Raw genomic sequence first — 21657 nt, 5'->3', positions numbered from 1 at the left:
TTCAAATCAACTTATTTGCTTTTAAGATGTGGCCAATGTGAAAAGAATTTGTAAGTATCTACATTAATTAAAATGAAAACAACTTTCATTCAGGTTGGCCATCTTAATACACTGTAGGTATTTTTCTCAACATACTTCAATAGTTCCAATTAGACTGACATGAAAAGGATTTAGTACTCAAAGATCGACAAAATAGACACAGAGTGAAATTTCAAAGTAATGGTCGTTTACCAATGATAAAGCTTTAAATGACATCAAAGGACTTTAAAAACATTCTTGTTTATATTATAAAAGACTAAAATTTAATTATAAAATTGTATGACATTTCGAATCATATTCGTTGAATAATTTGGATGTTTACACAGAAAATTCTCCTATTCTTCCAAAAAGAAATTCTTAATGTAAATATAGTAGGTATAATTTAGAACACATTTCACTAAAATTAAGCAGTTTGTGTTAAACCAACAAAATAATATCATAAAAATAAAAATGATAAAATATGCATGAAACAAAATTACTTTTTTAAATTGTATGGAATGACATAGCTATACTTTTATGTTGAAATACTTGTGATGTGATAACTAAAATTATTATAGTTAGGTTACATCATAAATTTAAATCCTATCAGATATTCTCAACACTGTATAAGGTTGCAGGTTGTCGGCTACACGGGAAGTGTTAAATTACACAGGAACGAAGCCCTAGCAGAGAACTATTGCTGCAAAGTTTGTATTTTTATAAATTTAACTATATATCAGCTGATGAAAAAGGTCTGTTGAAATAATATAATTACTATAAGGACGCCGATGTAAAATTCAAAAAAAACTAAAGATTGTCGAGATTGCATAGGTACCTGTGATGGTACAATGCGTTTAATGCGTATCTATTTTCAGCGAGAAAGAAGACATTTTCCATATGTTATCATATTATTTATAATAGGTAATTGTTTTTTTTAAACTACAACCTTTGAAATAACGAAATAAGTATTAATATTTTAGACTGAGGATGAAGAAAGCTTATAATCATTGATTGATATATCCTGAAACGAAAATCACCGTATCAGATTGATCTGAATTAAAAATTTGTCACAATCAACATCAGAAGGTATATTATACATTGTTTATTTTGGATTTAAAAAAAAAAAATACCTCAAACTATAATTTAGTTTTAATTAAAATAAATAAATAATTTTCAACCAGTCCATCACATGCACTTATTGTAAAACAACATTTCAGATTGTATATATTTAAATAAACGATAAAAAAAAAATTTTCAACCAGAAATTTTGAGCTAATAACTAACTAACCATTCTCACAAATAAGCAATTTACTAATTCACATATTATAATAATATAAATATTACGAGGAAAATTAAATGTACGATTAATATATTTTGCATGGCTATTTATTAATACAATACGAGTATGTTCATTATATTATATTATGCGGGTTTTATAGAAGTCGTACCTATATAATGTAAAGTGTGTGAATAATGTGTATGTAACTTGTACTTGCAGTTTAAATATGAGATACAGACGAAATGCGAGACTGGTCCCGATATAATATTATAAAGGTTATAGGATGGTTTTACAAAGGTCAATAAAACGAAACTTAATAGCTGTCATATTAAGCTAAAGTTCAAAACTACAATGTCCCATTAAATTAAACAATGTATATAGTGCCTGGCTGAACAATGATTCACTCGAACCAAAGGCGTGTTAGAAACGAGTTAGCGGTGACGGCGGCGGCGGCAGCACCCGTGAGGTCGTGTGGCAGTCGGATTATTTTTGTTCGTATCCCCGTCATAACATTATTCGCCAGTATTAATTTTAGAAGAAGACGACGGCAACGAAGAGGAAAAAATATCATATTAATTGTATCTCGTCTTGACAACAACCGGTGATTTATTATCAGCGACGGTCGTGTAATGTTCCGATGGAATTTATATTGCTCGGTAATAATTTCCGTTTTCGTGTCTTGGCCCGCCAAAAAAAAAAAAAATAATAAAATAAAATAAAAATAAATAAATAAAAGAAAATAAAAGAAAAGAAGCGAAATTCGAACTGTACGGCGCGGAGGCGTGCACAAAAAAAGAATTACTAAGGGTTTAATTTATTAACAAGCAATTTCCACTTTGGTTGCTGTGCCGAAGAAATAAATTGAAAGACGCAGACTAGAAAAATATATATATATATAATATGTATACTGCAGTGTTGTATGTACTATATATATATATATATGATAAAACCGCTAAACGGAGGTGCTGGATGGATGAAGGCGCAAGCTACGTCGACAATAAAAATTCCCAGCAATATGGTCATTGTGAATAAAACATCCGATATTAGACGTAAAAAAAAATAATACCATATTTGAATAACCTCTTGCGTGAAATTGAGGATAAATTACATTTAGAACGTATATACAAATGGAAAACTGTTGGTGTTTTATTTTTATTTTTAACCATTGTGTGGATTTGACGCACACACACGCGCGCTTTTTATTTGTATGAAATTTCTGGTTTATTTTTATTAGTTCTTTTAAACTAGAACACAACGAGTCATCCGGCTTTTGAACTTTTCAATAAAAACGAGGTATCCAAGAAATCCACCTACAGTATTATGTATGTACGCCCAGCAGCATTTCGGAATATTGGCAATATGTGCATGACGAACCTCGGTGACTACTAGCTCCCTTGAGCAGAAACCCCTTTTGCAAAATGCACACGAACGACATTCGAATATCGTTCTATTGTCTTTGTAAAGAGCAAAAAAAAATATTCATATTCAATATTATACATATAAGTGCATTTATTTAAACTCTTTTTCCTTTAATTTTGTCTACATTACGAATTTCATTGTTTTTGAATACGCCACGACACATTGCAGTCATAAAATAATAACTGTAGCAGTGTTATATGTTTATAGGGAAATGCAAGACCATTAAAAGTATATTAGTACATGGATAAATTATTCACGCGCTAAATTAGCTAGTTCTTATTAGGACAATTTATTTAGGAAAATGCATTTTATTTTAATATTATTCACAAAACGATACATTACACCAACCACAGTAATTAGATTTTTACGTAAGTAGAAATAGATACTAACGTATCGTAGTTTACAGTACAACACGGCGAGTATTATAGTATTATTTTCCAACTACACCGAAGTACCTATCAAATATAATATATTATATAACATTCAATATCTGCACCATAAACATTCAACATTATTTATACGAGTATAGTGGGGGGATAAACAATATTTTTCTTAACTATTAATTATTGTGTAGATAAAAAAATGGAAAAAATTTATCATTGTACATAAGTATAGCAAACGACATGATTTAATTCATATATTATTTTTACATGCCAAATTATTAAGTACTAACCTATATAACTAGAATATATGTACACTGCATTATTCTTGTCTAAGAAAATACGACTAATAGGAAAATATAAATAATAATATATATGTATATATACGATGTATTCAGTAGGAAGATCACGTTGGTTAAATAATTCATACTTTTTCTTTCCAAACTACATATCTCTTAGCTCGTCAAGTGTAAGTAACCCTTTGTACAGGTTTTTCGTACGTTTTTGTTATACATTATGTAAGGGAATGTGCGTAATATTATGATGCATAGCCAAAGTACAGTTGGATTAAGATAAAGATTTTGTATACTCACTATAAACCTATTTAAAATACATATATTGTTATGTTTCTGGTGAATTTCTAACCGTATTACGTATTGCCATAGGTTACCCAATATTATCGATTCACATTATAAAACAATAAGAAATAATATTAATGTGGGTGAAAATAAATAACACTACACTTTAAAAGATTTATAATAAATATTTTGGTTTCACTTTATGGACTGGCAAATGCCATTATTACGCCGAAATTGTCTATGCGATTATTATATGGTATTTTTATAATAATAATATGTCTATATCAATATTTTAGTCTAACTCATTCTCAAACTCAAATAATTAAAATGTTAAAAATATTTACTTGATTAAACGAATATAGCGACGACACTTCATCATTAGTGGGTGACTATTTCTCCGTTAAATTGTTAGTTAAAACGCTAGCCACATATAGTTTACTATTGTATTCATTATAAGTTATAAGTCCTCACTGTTTCGTGTCTTAAAGTTTTGTATTAATTTATAATTTATTGTAAGCATTCTACTGTGTTTATGTACTCTCAACAATATATACGATTTTAAAAATTGAAAATTAATGTAAATTAGATAACCTATAACTTTAAAAATAATATTATAAGGTTATTAAACCTTAATTGTATTATTTATAATTTATATAACTTATTTGATTGATTTAAGATTTTATAGATTTTATAGCCATTCTTTTTTTTTTAAACATTTTTTGAGTTACAATAGTTTATATTAAAAGCTAATGAAAAAAACAAAAATTTTAAAGGTGGTAATTTTTATATTATAATATATTCATTTTAATAACGTCAGTAGTATCTTTATACGAATACGTCATTTGAATCTTCACTTATTCAATACCAAATGAATTTGAATAGGTAGGTAGTCACATTGCGGGCATAAAAACATGATTGCGGAAGCAATTTTACGCAAAACGTTTCGTTTATATGATAGAGATGAGTTAATAAAATTTTTTCAATAACTATAAATTAGAGAGGAAAATAAATGGTTTTTTGTTTCACTAACATACTTAAATATCACTCTTATAATTTTATTTTTAGTTTTATCCGAAAAAATGTTCAACTAATTTTTTTTTAATATGATATAATAAAAGACAATAAACTAAAGAAAATAATGATAATTTTTCACTTACCTTTGGATGTGCTCGTCGCGGAAATGCCACTTTCGGATCGATCTGTAAAAAAAAATTAAGGAATTTATTAATAAATACATAGATATAATACAAAATGTTGTAATTCACAATTAAGCAGTTAAAAACTAAAATCTTAGTCAGGTATTCGTATTCAGTAGTCATTACAATACAATATAATATAATAATTCGTACCCATTCAATAAATCACATATTATTTAGTAACTCGTATAAAAAATAGTTAAAAAATAAATAGTTTGTTCATATCTGTATCTAATATATTAAAGGTTAAGTATATAGCCACAAAAAGCTATAAGTATATTAATTATTAATACCCACATTTAAAGTCAATAATGATAATAATAATAAAAATCTAAAAAAGTCGAATTTAAACTTGAAATCGTATTGAGCAAAATCAAAATCATTATATGCTTAAAATCGTTGTTCCGATCAAAACCAATAAATATTTATAACGAGCAAATAACTTATTTGTGTCCAATAGAGAATGCTAATTGCGTAAGAATAAATTTGAGTAGCTAAAATGAAAATCCCGTAAGAATTCGTAAGAGATCACTTCGGTTCGAGAGACATTGGTACCGTTGGGTTAAAATTAAGAAATAATAATTATAGGTGCACGACAAACCGAGAAGATTAAGTTTTACGCCACCGCGGCACCGCCTTGGATTTCCCTTTATAACCTTTTTATAAATATTGCGTTTGAACAACTCGAGAGCATGCGAAAGTCACCGTAGTTTCCATAGGCGTCTTCCAAGGCTAGTATATAAGAACAAGGAGAAGAGGATTTGAAAAACGCAGAGATAAATAGTTAAAACCATCACAAAAAGACTAGTTTAATAATTGGAAAACTGGCGTACACAAAGGGGCTGGGAAAACGTGACTCCTGTGAATGACAGCAACTTTTCACCGGTGTTCATCACTGATAACAACTTTCTAGAATATATCCGATTACGGAAGCCGATGTGGAATTAATACGAACGTCTTTGGAAAGACTATCGGTGATTATCTGACGCAATCTCATTGGTAGAAACAGTCACTGTCGTCGTTTTTCTCATATTCGATCAGCGGTGGCGGCCGTAAACGATCGCTTTTTTTTTCTTTCTTTTTGTAATGACTCGAAAGACCTTTAACAATTTAGTGCGAGGCTGGGCGTTGGGGGTGTTGTTCACCGTGACTTGATTGCGTCCTTTATGTTGAACCCAACCGGAAGTAAATAACTGACATCCGGGCGTGGTGCATCGGAAACGCGCCCGCGGGATTAAAACGATAAAAAAAAAAAAAGAAATCCGTATCCGACCAAAACGAAAAGTGCACAAAAGGATCAGGACAATTCGCGATCGGAAACAATTCGAACACTAGTGTATGCAGACATTTCAGTCATTTTAATTCAGTTTGTATGGAATAAAGCATTTAACATTTTCCAAAATGAAGCATAATTATTGTTAGGTATCATAATGCACAAACAAGCAAAACTAGAAAGATTATAACATGTACATAATGGTTTGTTTATTTCAGATTATGCACATTTATATACATTAATTAATTATTAATTTTACCCGTTATAAAAATATGTAATATTTTTCAATTTTCCAATTATCATTAATCATGTACACATAATTTAGGGACTAAATAGAATATTCATTATAATGACGAGCTCTTTATTTTCGATTGTAAATTGTATTATGCAAGTCGTTCATTATTTTCAATTTTTATTCTATTATTATAAAGAAAATACTACAATCTTATAATATCCTAAATGTATTTTATTAATTTTTAAATTATAAAATATATAAATTAAAGTTTAAATCTACATTTTGTTGCGTAGTTAATTACCTAACATAATACAAAGAACCATAGAAATATTATTAAGCTAAACTGAAAATATTGTTAATTTACTCTTAATAACTTAATGTACAAGGTATATTATTTATTATCAATGTTAATAGTTATATGATTGTGTTTTTTTTTATTGGAATTGTGTGTAGCTGTAACTATGATAAGAACGATATACTATATTTTTAATTTTTATATGTCTAATTTTGACCAAAATATTTCGTGATTTATAATCGTTAAAAGTGTTGGTAGTTAAAAGCGCTTAAAGACATGTATAATCACAAATGTGTTTTAGTTGTTTCTGGTGAACGCCAAATAATAACTATTTAATAAGAATAGATTTTATGTATTTTGGGAAACATCTAAATATAAGGTTAAAATTATAAATTATTGTTCAAACTCAAAATATCTACATAATTTAATTTTTTTGTTAATTTATATTTATTTGTAATTTATTATTCAAACCGTATTTATCATTAAGTTTTAGAATTTGTTCTATAATGTTAAAATATTATAATATTAATGATTTTAAACAGCATTATACATGACGTAAAATTATTTATTTCTATCCTGTTATTTTCAAATTTAGTAAAAGAAAGCTCCTATATTTAATTTAATGTTGTATAGTGTATTTATATACGATTAAACATAATATTTTATTGTATTATAGGTGATACGCGCAAAAAAAAATCAATTATAAATGCACGGATGATATCTAAAAGAATAATTTTACACGAAAAGAGAAAAGGCTTTGGTGGCCTTTATTACGGTATAGTTCCTAAAAATAAAAACCGTCTGGGGTAGAGAGCATAATGAACTTATTTGAAATGACTCATTCAAGTGGGCTACGTCGAAATAACTGACAAAAGAAAATTTCCCTCGATGTCTACACGAGTGGGCACTTGAAAGCTGTGTCTTTGGGCGCCAAGTGGATTTTTCTCAGTACCTACCTATCCTCTAATACGCGTGGAATTTCAGAGATTTTTTTATGCATAACTCATTGGAATTTTTTTTTTAAAGCGAAAACGTCAAGTTCCGCCCTACTTTATGGAGACATGTATATATATGTATGTATAAAAAGGCGACGACAGAGAGTACTCGACCTGTGGCTATGGCAACACCCTCTACTCTGAAACATGACAGTGTGCATGCACTCCTCAATTGTTCCACAGCTCAAACCGAACAGAGAGAGAGAGCAAATTTGTCGAGTCGGCAGTATTGTCAAGTGTGCACGTCTAGTTATGCACACTGTAAAGGCTATGCCGTATACTCGAACAAAAGGCCTCGTCTAGTATATATGCATAATATGCATGTTGATATATATATATATATATATATATATGTATGTGTGTGTGTGTGTGGGTGTATACATTTTTTCGTTATATTATACACCGCCAGCGCCAATGCCATTACAGCTCCAGTGTCTCATTACCCGGGTCACTGGAATACTACATATAAAAACAGTTCACTAATTTATCGTACAGCCACACATGTTTGCAAATGTCACGTTTCCTCTTCAAAATAATAAGGCTTAATAGATTATCATTCTTTTTCCCTACGCCTTGTTGTGTGAATAAAAAAATTTCGATATTCGGATACGGCTAGGTATACATAACAGTATAATACCGTTAATTATTGTACATATCTATCATATTATAATACATACCTACACATTTAATTATATCAATATATTAGAGAAAATATTTTAGTATATATCGTACATAAAATGTATATTTTATTAAAATTTGTAAACTTTTTATCTTAACCTAACCTAATCTTATACACCTAGACATACGTAAATGAATATCATTTTTAGAAATTTTCACAGCTATTGTACAGTAAAAAATAAAAATAAAAATACAGTGCTAACTTTCAGAACTGAGTACACATTTTTCAACTAACAAAAAAGTGCATATATTTTACTTAATGGATCAGTATTATAGTTGCATTGTTCAGAATCAGGCACAAATTAGGACAACTATAGGCACATGGTGAGAAAATTAATAACTCTTTTGGAATATCAATTTTCTGTAAAATATATGGTTTTGATGTTGCTTTTTAAAGTAATCTTTTTTTCTATCATTGAATGAATAATATTTGACATTTTGATCTATTACGACTTTCAAAGTTATGGACAATATATTTTCGTTATGATATTATAACGTTAAAGGTTTTTTTTTTATGTCTTAAACACTTTCCCAAAATGTTTTTATGCTCTACTGCTTAACTTTTTCATATACTGCCTTATAAGATGAATCATTTTTTCAAGATGTTACTTTGGGTTTGTTAAAAGTTTAAACAACATTAGTTTTATTTTAGAAAATAAAATAAAAAATACGAATAGTGACGAAATTATATTTTATATTATAAAGTATGACGTTGGGTATACTACACATAAAAACTTTTTATAAGTTTGAATTTAAATACTTAAATTTTAATGATTTTTAGGTTAAGCAAAAAAAAAATTAATCTCAGCAAGTATAATATTATACTTTAAATACATATTATTATTTCATAAAATAAATCTTTTAATTATTTTAATTAGTCTAAATAATATAAGGTTTGGAATCTTTGAAATAAATTATATTTTTTTATTGTCAAGAAAGTTTTTGTTTTACAGAATAAATTAAAACAATCAAGTTTTTTTTATTAAAAGTAGGTGTCTTATTCTTAACATTTATCCTGAGAACAATATTTATTTGTTAATCTATCTACTGCAATTAAAGTTTTTTAATAATTTAATAATTTATCTAAATATTATATTGAATATATTGGAATACAAATAAGATATATTTTAAGCTATTTTCTTAAGAGTTTATGACAACATGGCTGCGTTATATTTTAAAAAATACTGAAAGGATTTAGAAATTTCCAAATAACCAACTATGCGACCAATCTTAAGAACAAACAAAAACATTTTTAATATATGGAAATAGAAAATTGCCTTTTAGGATGTACCTATGTACCATAAAACCCAATTTAATTAAAATTACTTATATAATAAACAATGAAAAAACAAATCATATTTTTATCTTCAATTATTTAACATTTACTTTTGTAAAATATTGTGTTTATCATTCAACATAAAGAAATATTTAAACTATTTTAAATAATGTATCATAACAGTTTCTTAATGTTATTAAAATGCGGTTATTTATCATAAAGATTTAAACAAGCATTTTAAATGATAAAATTAAAAATAAATGTTAGAGTAATTGTGAATATAACATATTATATTTAATTAAAAACGAGTTAAAGGATTAAGTTAATATCTTCAGTACCTATACGTGATCTCATAAATAATGTAATCATTTTTATAATCATTTTTATAATCCTATTATTTAAATTTATACAAGCATAGTTTTAAGCAATAAGTGATATATCATGAAAATTTATTATTTCCATAAATTATGCAGTACAAATAACTAGAAAATAAACTATAGGATAACTGTGAATTGACTTCATAGCAAGTAATTTAAAAAATATACTTATGTATTATTAATCTTCATTGGATGTGAAAACAGAACTTTAAAATTTCTATTGGACTTTATCAATATTAAGTGTCTTAAAAAATAAAAAAAATATTTCAGTATTATGATTTAGAAAGGTTAAAAATAGTGAATTATTATATAATAAATTTTGATTTTCAGTTAGATATAAATAATACAAAAAAAAAAAAATAAATAAAAAATAAGCAATTCACTAAAGTTTCCTTTTAAGTCCGAAATAGTAATATCGTGAATGGTTAGCCGAGATATAACCTTTCCCCCTCTTCTTCCATCAACTGTAGCAGCAATGGTACCTGCAGTGACCGTATTAAAACCCGGTTACCAGTGCGTGAGCTCTCTCTCTCTCTCTCTCTCACACACACACACACACACACACACACACACACCATATCTTTACTGCTGCTAGTGGTATATAATAATTCAAAATGAAATATGACCTTAAAGCGTTTTGCCAGTGGATCGTTTTAAGGTAGGTATGAGTATTATACGGGTGTGTTGGATGTAAGCGTGTGTGTGTGTGTGTGTGTGTGTGTGTGTGTGTTTTGTATTATATTATATATATTATATAGGATAGTGGTGTTTGGCAAACGAAGGGAGAGGTAGTCAAAACGCACCACAATGTGTGCTCTGCCGAAAGTTTGCTCCGAAAAATGAGAAAATATCGCACGACATCGGATATGAGCTTTTCATAATATACCTAACACCGTCGTCGAGGACACTTCCTTTTTGATGATGGTGACCTAAGTATGTTAAGCTCAGGGGTAATAATTATTGTGGGCCAAAAAATATGTGTTTAAAATATTATTTTGACATTAAACATTACCTACGCTTAATTATGAGTGTAAATTATTATCATTAACGGTGATAGTGATGGCAAAAAGGACGCTGGTTTTGTTTAACAATGATATTATTGTAAAAGTTTTTATTTTAACAGTCTAATTTTATTCAGCTTATAACTGACGGGTTCATATTATAGGGTATATTAAATAATTTTACGCGTTCTAAAGTAAGCCAACTGTAGTATACGAATTAATAACAACGCAATAGCTGCCGCATTATTACATTGACACGACCGTCGAACGGCTACAGTCAAATGGTGGACTAAACAAAACATAATATACGGACGCTGTATAGGTCCACTAAATCAAATTGCTTGTAAAAACACGACGAGTGAAAACTCAAAAAAAATAAAAATAATAATAATAATTGGATGTTTTTTTAATGTTTTATTTCTAGAGCTCTTAAATCAACTTCGTTTGATCATCACACGTATGGCTATATGGATTATACATATATATATATATATATATATATATATGACATTTTGGATTTCATTTTAATGATACGCAAATATCGATTATCGTTTTTATTTTGGTTGCGCGCGTCTAGTAAACCGTAAAAAAGCACACATAGATTATTGTTATTATTTATCACAGCTTGATAAAACAATTTGAATAATGCACGCAATATTACCGGTAATTAATTAAATTAATGCCAACATCACCTTGAGCCACCATAACACCACCATGCGTTCCTACATTAATTATCCGAATTTATGGTTCCAACTTGTGTAAACAATGGAAAACGGGTTTCGAGTATTAATAATAACGATGAAGTTTTAACAGATCAATTTAGTATCGTTACTGGTAAACATATTACATTTTTTCAAATTTTTTAATACCAATTCTATTAAAGTTTTTATTAAATTATAGTTTATTGTAAATTGTAAATTTATTATTAATTTAATTTATCATTATACTTTATGTTTAGCTAGGAACAATGATAATTATTGTGTATTGTTAGTTAATTATTTATTTTTAATTATTATAATTATTATTAATAAACATAAAGGTCTACACAAATCCACATAAAATATAAAACAAATCTGGTAAGGATGTAAAATATATTTATTGTTATTTGGAAAAGATTACTTTTATAATGAAAATTGCTTTATTATACTCGCCATTTATAGCTATACAGTTGTTTTGAAAAATTATAATCGTAACTTTTATATTAAAATATGTTGATTCAGAATGTAGAAATAGTATTTCATGGAACAATCTTAGTAAATCCGGCTATAAACCCGACGTTAAATGCCTCAATAAATAGGGAATAAAACCGTCAGAAGAAAGTGTTTGGTGCCAATTTCTCGGAGACTTAGAAAGTTATATTCGTTTTCTTTTGGAAAAAAAATGTAACCATAAATCGACAACGACCAACATTCTCCTTTATCATACTTAAACATACACCTGACCTGAGCTCTCAGAAAACTGATACTATCGAATATCGATCACGTTATTTTCGATCCAATTCCTTAGTCTTTGTCAAAGACGATATCATTTATTTTGTTCATATGGATTGAAAAACGAATATTCAATAGGTCCTTGGCATTTAAAGTGAATTATTAATTCTTATCACATTCAAGTTAAGACCAACGCAAGAAAAGTTAAATTTCCCTACTAAAATACTTTATTATAAAACTTCGTGCGCGATAAAAAGGAAGATTTTATGAAGTTTCATTCATCTAGAATCTAAATCAAAAAAGCACGTACAATTTTTATTTATTTAATTTAAGTTGAATTTAGACACAAGGTAATAGAAGAGTGTCAATCAATATTTTGTTCTACTCCTTGGTACGAATTAACTCTGATCATTGTTGCTTAAGCACGAGTGATTTAAATTATTTGGTGGTGACACGTGGCTTATCGAGAAGAATCAACCGCGTCGTTGTCATCAGATCTTGGGCGAACCACTTGAAAAGAAATATGGTAGAAAAGGAGGGAGATGCTTTAAGTTGAACCAAAAATTACAAAAAAAAAATCAACCATTTAATATAATAGTCAAAAAAACCGTAATAATAAGAACACGCACATACACAATTATACGTGAACATGTTTGAACGCCACGTAAAAGGATCTATACTCCGAAAGCAAAGTTAAATGAACCGCTGTTATATATTGAAATAAAAGGAATTTCCAGTACTACTGCCACCATATTGATTACAAGGCAAAACACATAGGCAATTTGGATGCACGCATGCATGGAATACCTTAGCACCTTGGTATTTTAAAACCACGATAATATGATATTGGTAGTGGACAATACGTATGTGAGAGATGTGTGTGAGTTCGATTGACGACAAAGTTCGAAATTCTCAAAAATTCAGAAAATATGTTTTTCATAATAAGATAATGAACTCTTACAAAATGCATGCACTCCATACCTTAATACATATATATATATATATATGTACAAGGTGTAACAGAAATTAAAATTAATATTTTTAACTTTTTTTTATTTATCATTAAAAGACGCTAGGGCTATATGTAAAATTGATTTATTTTAATTTTAATTTTTTAGTATTGAATATAAAAAATTTAAAATTTGATTTAATTTTTTTTTAGATAAATTCAAAATAGCTAATTTGTGAATCTGATTATAAAAATAATTTTGATGGTAAAAAGATTTATCTAAGTCAAGTAGTTTATTTTTTATAATTTTTTAAAATATCAATATTTTTTTGATAAAATTAATTTGGTAACTAATAACTTTAAAAAAAATATGATTTTTGGGAATTTGCTGAATGAGAATATATCTTAAATTATTTAATCATTATATAATATTAACAATTTTTGTCATAGGTTTGATTAGTATATTTTTATTTTATTTTTAGTCAGTTCTTTCTGTTACACCTTGTATATACATATATATATATATAATGAACATTTACATAATTTTACGGATAGGAAAATTAAGTTAATTTTTTAATTTTTTAATTATATTATTATATTGATGAAACAATATCATTGAGTAAAAGATTCTCTTTTTAGGAAAGGCGATTCAAAAAAACAAAACATTTTCTTAGGGACTTAAACTAATCGCTACAACCAACATTACATAAAAAAACATGCATTTATTTAGTTACAATTTTGATTCAAACACTAATTCATTTTCCACTTGCTCAGCAGTTTTGACGTTTGAATTATGTTTCACAGATATTCCGAGATTGCATTGGCGATTGACGAGCATTTAGATTAATGTAAGTGCCCAACTTTAGTTTAAATCATTTAAATATTTTAAATTCGTAAGCATTAGTAGTATACATGTTTATTAAAATGTATGAATTTTATTTGCCTTCACAATTAAATATTTATGTTATATATTTTTTATTTTTTTTTAATCAATCATTATACGTACATAGGTAGCAAAGGTTAGATTACAGAATAGATAGTGTTTTTTCCGTATAATATTTTTATCGTTGTTCAAAAATATACGTACCTATTGTAAAATAATTATAACGAAAGTTGATTTTAAAAGTTCAATAAGATAATCATTGTATTATGAAGAAATATGATTTACATCTGAATCGTACATGCGTGTTGTTAATATCTTTAAACTCTCAGATGAAGAATTTACTATACTCAAAGACGTGGTATTCCACATAAACATATATATTTATATTTATGCACAAACTTTATCAAACTTTATCAGTCTTCGAACGTGATGTGCAGTGATACGCACCGGTACAAAGCATGGTTTTAATTTCGTATTCATTAAGCATTATAATTTATAACAATATATAATAAGACTGTGGTCTGGGGTGTAGGTATATACTTAATCAGTTTGTAAATAATAAGAATTAACTCTTAAATTGCGTATTGCTTATAAAAACTAATACTCGTAATACCACCTATAGAGTAAATAATAAACTGAAAGTATATTAACTAATAATGAATAACAGGGACAAAATTTTTTGTTCCGTTTATCTCCATACAAATACACGTGCTCGGGGTCAATGATTATGCAAAAAAGCACATTGACAATTCATTTATACAAAATATATGAGTTTATATATATACGATATTAATAATGTTGTTTTACAGCTCATATCAGATGACTTATAAAATATAAAATGTGAACTATTATTTTATTTTTATTTTTTATTATTTTTATATAGCCTAAAGCTATCTAAATCTATGGATATTTTACAGTTTACATAATAGTTTTAATATTATAACATGATAATTAAAATATTAAAATATTTTTAAAGTACTAAGGATAATATTAACAATTGGTAATTTTAAGATTAAAATAATATTCTGATATATACATATTTACAGTAGTATAAATTTAAGTATCTGAAGTCGAAGAGTGATCTGGAAGAAGCACATGTGTAGGGTGAAGATTTGGATGTTGAGAGGTGGCTTAGTGTAGGAGGTCGTGGGGACGACCTCGTTTTAATCGACGATGAGTTGGGTGAGTAAGTAGGTTATAGTGAATTGCGCCTGATGAGTTTGGAAGAGAGCAGTGGAAATTTTTTGCTAATGTTTTAATATGATATCTTGGTGAACTATTATTAAGATGTAATGCCAACGTAGCTTTTAATATTGGATGGATTATAGCAGCCAGCTATGTACGTTATGTAAATCTACCAACTGTACGTTAATCGAGTAGAATATGGTGTATTATAACTTCGATTTCCATCAAATTTTAAAGCCCGTTTGAGGATAAATAATAAAAATAAAAACGAGGCCCTTGTTAAAAACTGTAAATACCGACAAAAGGCTTCAAAGTATACGAGGAAAATAATCATTCACTTTCGTCAACGCAGACGTTACCGGAGAATCAAAACACTGTTTTCCGCTTGAATTTACATTCAAACTCAGTTGATACTTCCACCACCACGTCACTATCATCGAGGGTCGAGGGAACACCTGACGCAAACGTAAACACTTCAGATTTCCCATCCCCGAACAGAAAGTTTTTTTTTCATGAAAATACGACTAACTCACTCTTCACCCATCTATATCACCACATTAACAATGACGTTTTTACATCTTGAGCTAATATTTTTACACCTTTTATATTATCATTCTTTCCCGACAATTTGATTTCACCCTGCATATAATCTAACTAGCACTCCTTTTCAATATTTACCAACTATAATAGTTATTTTTATTTATTTTATTTTATATCGCAAGTCATGATGCAGGCAACTAATCAGCCACAACCATTGTACATTTATCTATATTATTCATTAGACTATAAATTATTTATAGTATATACACTTAACTATAATAATACTGTCTAACTTTAATTGTGTCTTAATATTTAATATATATATATATATATATATGTGTGCGTGTGTGTGTAAATCTTAAAAAATTGAAATTAATTGTTTAAAGTAATATTGTACCAGATAAATGGTGTTATATACAAGAATGGAAGTAGTTATAATTTGGTGTTATCTAACTATGTATATTTATGACAGTAAATACATTCAAAAAAATGTTTGGTTTATATAATACTGTTTGTAAAGAAAGATATGAGAACAACGTCTTAATATTATATCCATTGTACAACATTATATATTATTATTCATTCACAGTGGAGTGCCCAGAATTTTTCAACGGGAGGGGATGCTATAAATATAATAATACATTTTACAATAACTTTTTTCTAAAACAGCTCTAATAACTAATAAGTTGTTTTCTGTGTGTCGGAAAAAAAAATACCATAAAGAGGATATAATCCCTAACACCCCTCTCTCTTGAGCATGCCACTGTACATACATTTGTATTGTAATAGGTGCTTAAGGAGAAAGAGAAAAAAATATATATACACAAATATAATATACAATAAACATTAGGCAGAAAAATTATTCAATAAGTATTTAAAATATTTTTTTACACCGAAGTAAAATTTAAACATTTTGGGAGAAAGCAATCGCAATGTTAGTGGGATTTTCGGGGGAAGAGAGTTTAACCACATTTAGGGATTGCAGATAATCTCGTGCGACCACTAGAACTAACATATCTTCTTGTTCAGAAGCTCAACACTTGCTCAAAATTTTCACAACAATTATGGGGTCGGTTCGTTCGAGAAATACGCGGTAGTATGATAATTATTTAAACCGTATAACGATAGCCATGCATTGTATATAAAACAATGATCCGTTCAACATGAGGTCCGTTCGTTTAAAACAACAACAATACAAATCACAGTTTTTTCACTGCAGCGTGTATCACGCACGTCTGCGGTTGTATGGCATATAATATAATATTGTTTTTCGGTCGACCCTAACGACAAAATAATTGTTCATGGAATTTTGTAGCTCGGGATGACGTGGGACGAAAACGCGCATAAAATAGTAAATAGCGTCGTTGTCGCCGCATCGACCCATGTAGCAGGGGTGAGTGAAGCGGGGGGCAACGGAGTAGACAACGAATTAGAGCCACCAAACCTCCCTATCCTTTTTACCCTTCTACCATACGTTCCAACCACCACTAAACTCCAGCATCACAACCATTACAGCAGGAGAATCGTTTATCAAGCAATTAAGAAGTGGATACGCGGGTTATTCTGATGGAAGAGCTTGCGGCGGACAGGTCTCGGGACCTAGGTCACGAGACCAGGCATAGATGGTGGACGGGAGAGTACCGGAATCGTGGTGTGAAACGGTTGGGCGGGAAGGTGGTTATACGCTCTGCTAGGGGATGGGTGGCTAGAAGCCAGTCGTCGGGGGTGATTTATTATTCCACTAATGATTGCGTAACAAACTAGACGAGCGCGCGAGCGATTTAATCGTAGGATTTTCCTGTGCTTTTCACCCCCTCTACCATTTCGGTAAAACTTTAACAACCACTATCCCCACCGTACCATGTCGCCACTGATCCGCATCTCTCCGTCTCCCGAATTCGCGAAATTATTACACACTCTCCGACCGTACTAGCAATCTCTATTCTATGTAGATCGTTATGGTGGTGATGTCGGTTTCCCTCGCGGTAATCGTGAATTAATTTTGAAAAACTATTGAACCAATTAATTGCTTGGATAACACTCATGCGCATTCCCGCATTTCACACAACATATCGACGACAATTGGATGCCACACAATACATTACAATGATTATTAATCATGATATGATTATTGTTAGTTGATTGCAGTCGTTTTAAAAATACAATTACGTTTAAACAATGACATCTTTTACTAAACAGTTAAAAAAAAAAAACTTTCTACAAAGAACCTGCTGAAAGAGATCTGAGATATAATTAAAAAATTTAAAATGGTATCTAGTATTCAAAAAATAACAAATTTTCATCAATAAAAAAAAATTTAATCTAAAACATATAACCAACATTTATTATAGTAATATTGTAAAATGTTAACCCGTCGAACGTGACATAAAATTATCAAAACGTTTGAAACATAATGTTTGCGCGTATGAGAATATCAGTATAAGTCATAATCCAAGTACATCTTTTCAATTTTATAATAATTGTTAGTGCCAAAATACTTACAGGCTATTCTAAAATGATTATTTTAGTGGATAAGCGATGAGATTTAAAATATAAATGATTTGGAACTATAGTATTTGAATTTTTTTTTTCTTTTATACAATGAATTATATTACTGTAATTGATTGTCTTTTGGTAGTTATAAATTAATTAATAACTTATAATAAGTTATATATATATATATATATATATATATATATATATATATATATAAGTTATATATATATAATAAGTTATAAATGAAAACAATTATAATTCAAAATACAGATTCGATATCAGATTTAAAACAAATATCAACGCATCAACTTAGTTTTCAGCAGGCCAAAGAAAATGTTTTACAAAAATAAGTTGTGATTACACATCCTACATCCACCTAGTAATTATCAATGCACCTGGCACGAGCTGGTTTAAAAAAAATGTGCGTTATGTGTGTAACATATAGATTATTTTTAATTTTTAAACGGCACGTATAGTGACTGCTATTTAAAAATTGAAATGCTTCAACATAACAGTATCAACAATTTATCATATTTTCAATAAAACTGAAACAGAAAAAAAATGTATATTCATGGTTAACGCTGGGGTTTTTGGACCATACAAGTTGAATAATTAATTCAAAAACATAATTTGAATACATTTAATAAACAACAATCTAAATGCAATGAATTATATAGTTTTTCAGCCATATGCTTTTATTCACATGTTTTTTTGACATTGTTAATGTAATTTCGTAGTTCATACGATTCGTCAAGTCTTTTTTTTGTGTAATTAATCATCTAAAACACCTATTTTATTCTAATACTGCATAATTGATAATCACGAAATAAAACAGCTAGAATTGTAGTTTTGTGATATTTGAATTATTATTTCCCTAAAAAGTTATTAGAGATTAATAGTGTATAAAATCGTATATGCGCACAACGAGGCAATAAACAAGAATCTACAGATTACATTAAAAAATAATAGGCCGAATACGAAAATAACTGTTTAATAAGTACCTATAAAATTATTGATTGTTATAATGCAATAGTAATTTAATAAAATACTTTTTACTTTAATAAAAGTTGCAAATGATTGAACGCACAATACCCTAGTGACAGAACACAAAAATAATTAGATAAGTACACGTAGTACACGTATACACTATAGTTTTACACTTTTTAACGCAGATCTACTTGTGGTACTAAAACAAATAGTATCATAATGTACATTATCTGCTTTCAAACTATTTTCTCACAAAAAAATTCATGACCATTTATTTAAAATCGTTATCATTTTAGTTTTACAGAGAACCTATTTACTTTTTTAAATTTAAAACCGAGTTGTCTATTTTATTTTTAAATAGATTTTTAATCATCTTTTGAACCTACGTATCGTATATTGCTTACACTGATATAGGTTGTTATTGTTTTTTCGAAAACGACTATAAGAACATTCAATTGGAAATTTTTAAACGAGGTATGTAGTAAATTCAAAGCCTACCAGAGATAGAGAACACGTTATTTGCATTAAAAGAAAAGAAAACTCGCTAATACACAATTCCATGGTTGAAAACATACAATGGTTCGAACGCTTCTCATCTGGAAGTATAGTGCACAAACCATTATTTGGGTAATACATATTTTTCTACCTAGATAATTGCTAGCACTACACATTCGAACGTAAAAGCACACTACTACCGGGCACCTCTTTGTACCGCTTTGGAAAGGTTAAAAGGTTTTTTTGTTGCGACGCATTTATCCGTTTAAATATGTTTCAAATACGTTTTACAGTAACGATACTTTTCTCTCTCACTCTTTATTTTATTCTACTCCATCACTCTCGCACTAACGCTCTCGACCGTTTTTATTATACTTGAGACAGTTTTTTTCCTTTATCCGTGTATTTTTTATTTTTATTTTTTTGCACTCCCCCGCGTTAAGGTATCCCGTTTTATTTTAAACGTCAATTTCAATGGCTGAACCATAAATTAGAGAACGGAGAACAATGAGAAACGAACCACGCACAAAACCTTTTACCACCGGCGCGTCGGCACGGGGATAGCAACGGCGACGCGGCTATGGTTTGAAAAGCGATGCGCGTTGAACTTGGTCAAGTGGATGGAAGGACGAGATGAGAACGTGAAGGAGGTCAGGGGAAATCATGGTTGGGAGAGGGTTCGGAGGCAAATTGATCGGTGCCTCCGCAGGGGGCTCATGTAAAGTTTTACTTTTGGCTCCCCAAAAGTTAGACGCCTAAAAAGCGTTTCAAGTAACGGCCGCTGCGCTGCCACTACCGCCGCCGCCGCCACTATATCGTGCTCGGGTGACAAATGACACGAAAGGGACCCAAAGGAAAACGGCTGCTTTTTTTCAATCACGCTGCCGCTGCACTGGCTATTATTGCATACCCGTTATTTATGTCGGATCCCTGGTCGAGACCATAACTCGCGGAATTCGGGGCCGAAAAGTTTCGCTTACCCTAACTGAAATTGTATAGAAAATGCCGGTTGGACCAAATAAACGACGTATACTTTTTTTTTTGTCGGTCACCGTCGCCGCCGGCAATTCAATTTACTAAAAACCGACGAGGCATCTCTATATATAATACATAACTGCACTTTTCAAACCGTTTCACGGTCGACAATAAATTAATGGCAAACGGGATTAAATGTCCGAAATAATAGTTTTTTTTTTTTTCAAAAACTTTTTTGATGAATTAATCGGTTTACTCTTGTGGTGCTGACGGAAAGTTGTACAAAAAATAGTGAGTATTTTGTACTAAAAAAATGGTAACTTTTCATCACAAGTTATCAGATATATCATTAATATTATATTTAAACAAAACAATTTTTCTTTGTTTATTTTAAAAAATTTCAAGTATTTCAATTCAGGAATTACATGAATATGTATTTATATTCATATTATATTTATATTTTATTATATATATAAGTACTAAACATACAACACAGTAAAAAAATGTAAAGCCGTTTTTCGGTATTTTACTGTTTATATTCAAATACGCACGTTCTCAAATTATTTTACATCCATGAATTCTAATGGACAAGAATTCCAGACGTAGTTTTTTATTTATTTTTTTTATGTACTTTGAAAACATGACTTATAGTAATATAGATTTTTCTTACTAAAATTTGATTTACATTTATCTTTTTTTTTAGTAATCACAGGGTGT

General features: G+C 29.0%; 1 protein-coding gene across 10 annotated transcripts in view; it reads right to left on the bottom strand.

The window, feature by feature from the left end:
- The window catches only part of Rbp6 (RNA-binding protein 6), a 410061-nt gene that overhangs the window by 135969 nt on the left and 252435 nt on the right, over positions 1-21657 (bottom strand). For all 10 annotated transcript variants that reach the window (XR_016192063.1, XR_016192064.1, XR_016192061.1 and 7 more), the window contains one exon: positions 4832-4873. Coding sequence is in view for 6 of the 10 variants with exons in the window: in XM_089229288.1 (XP_089085414.1) it covers positions 4832-4873 (42 nt within the window). In the remaining 4 variants the exon portion in view is untranslated. The remainder of the gene's footprint in view (positions 1-4831; positions 4874-21657) is intronic.

The sequence above is a fragment of the Diuraphis noxia genome, unplaced genomic scaffold, assembly GCF_037042655.1.
Source record: "Diuraphis noxia isolate RWA-SAM2 unplaced genomic scaffold, SU_Dnox_SAM2 contig0005, whole genome shotgun sequence".
Lineage (NCBI taxonomy): Eukaryota > Metazoa > Arthropoda > Insecta > Hemiptera > Aphididae > Diuraphis > Diuraphis noxia.
This window is presented reverse-complemented; position numbering and strand designations above follow the sequence as displayed.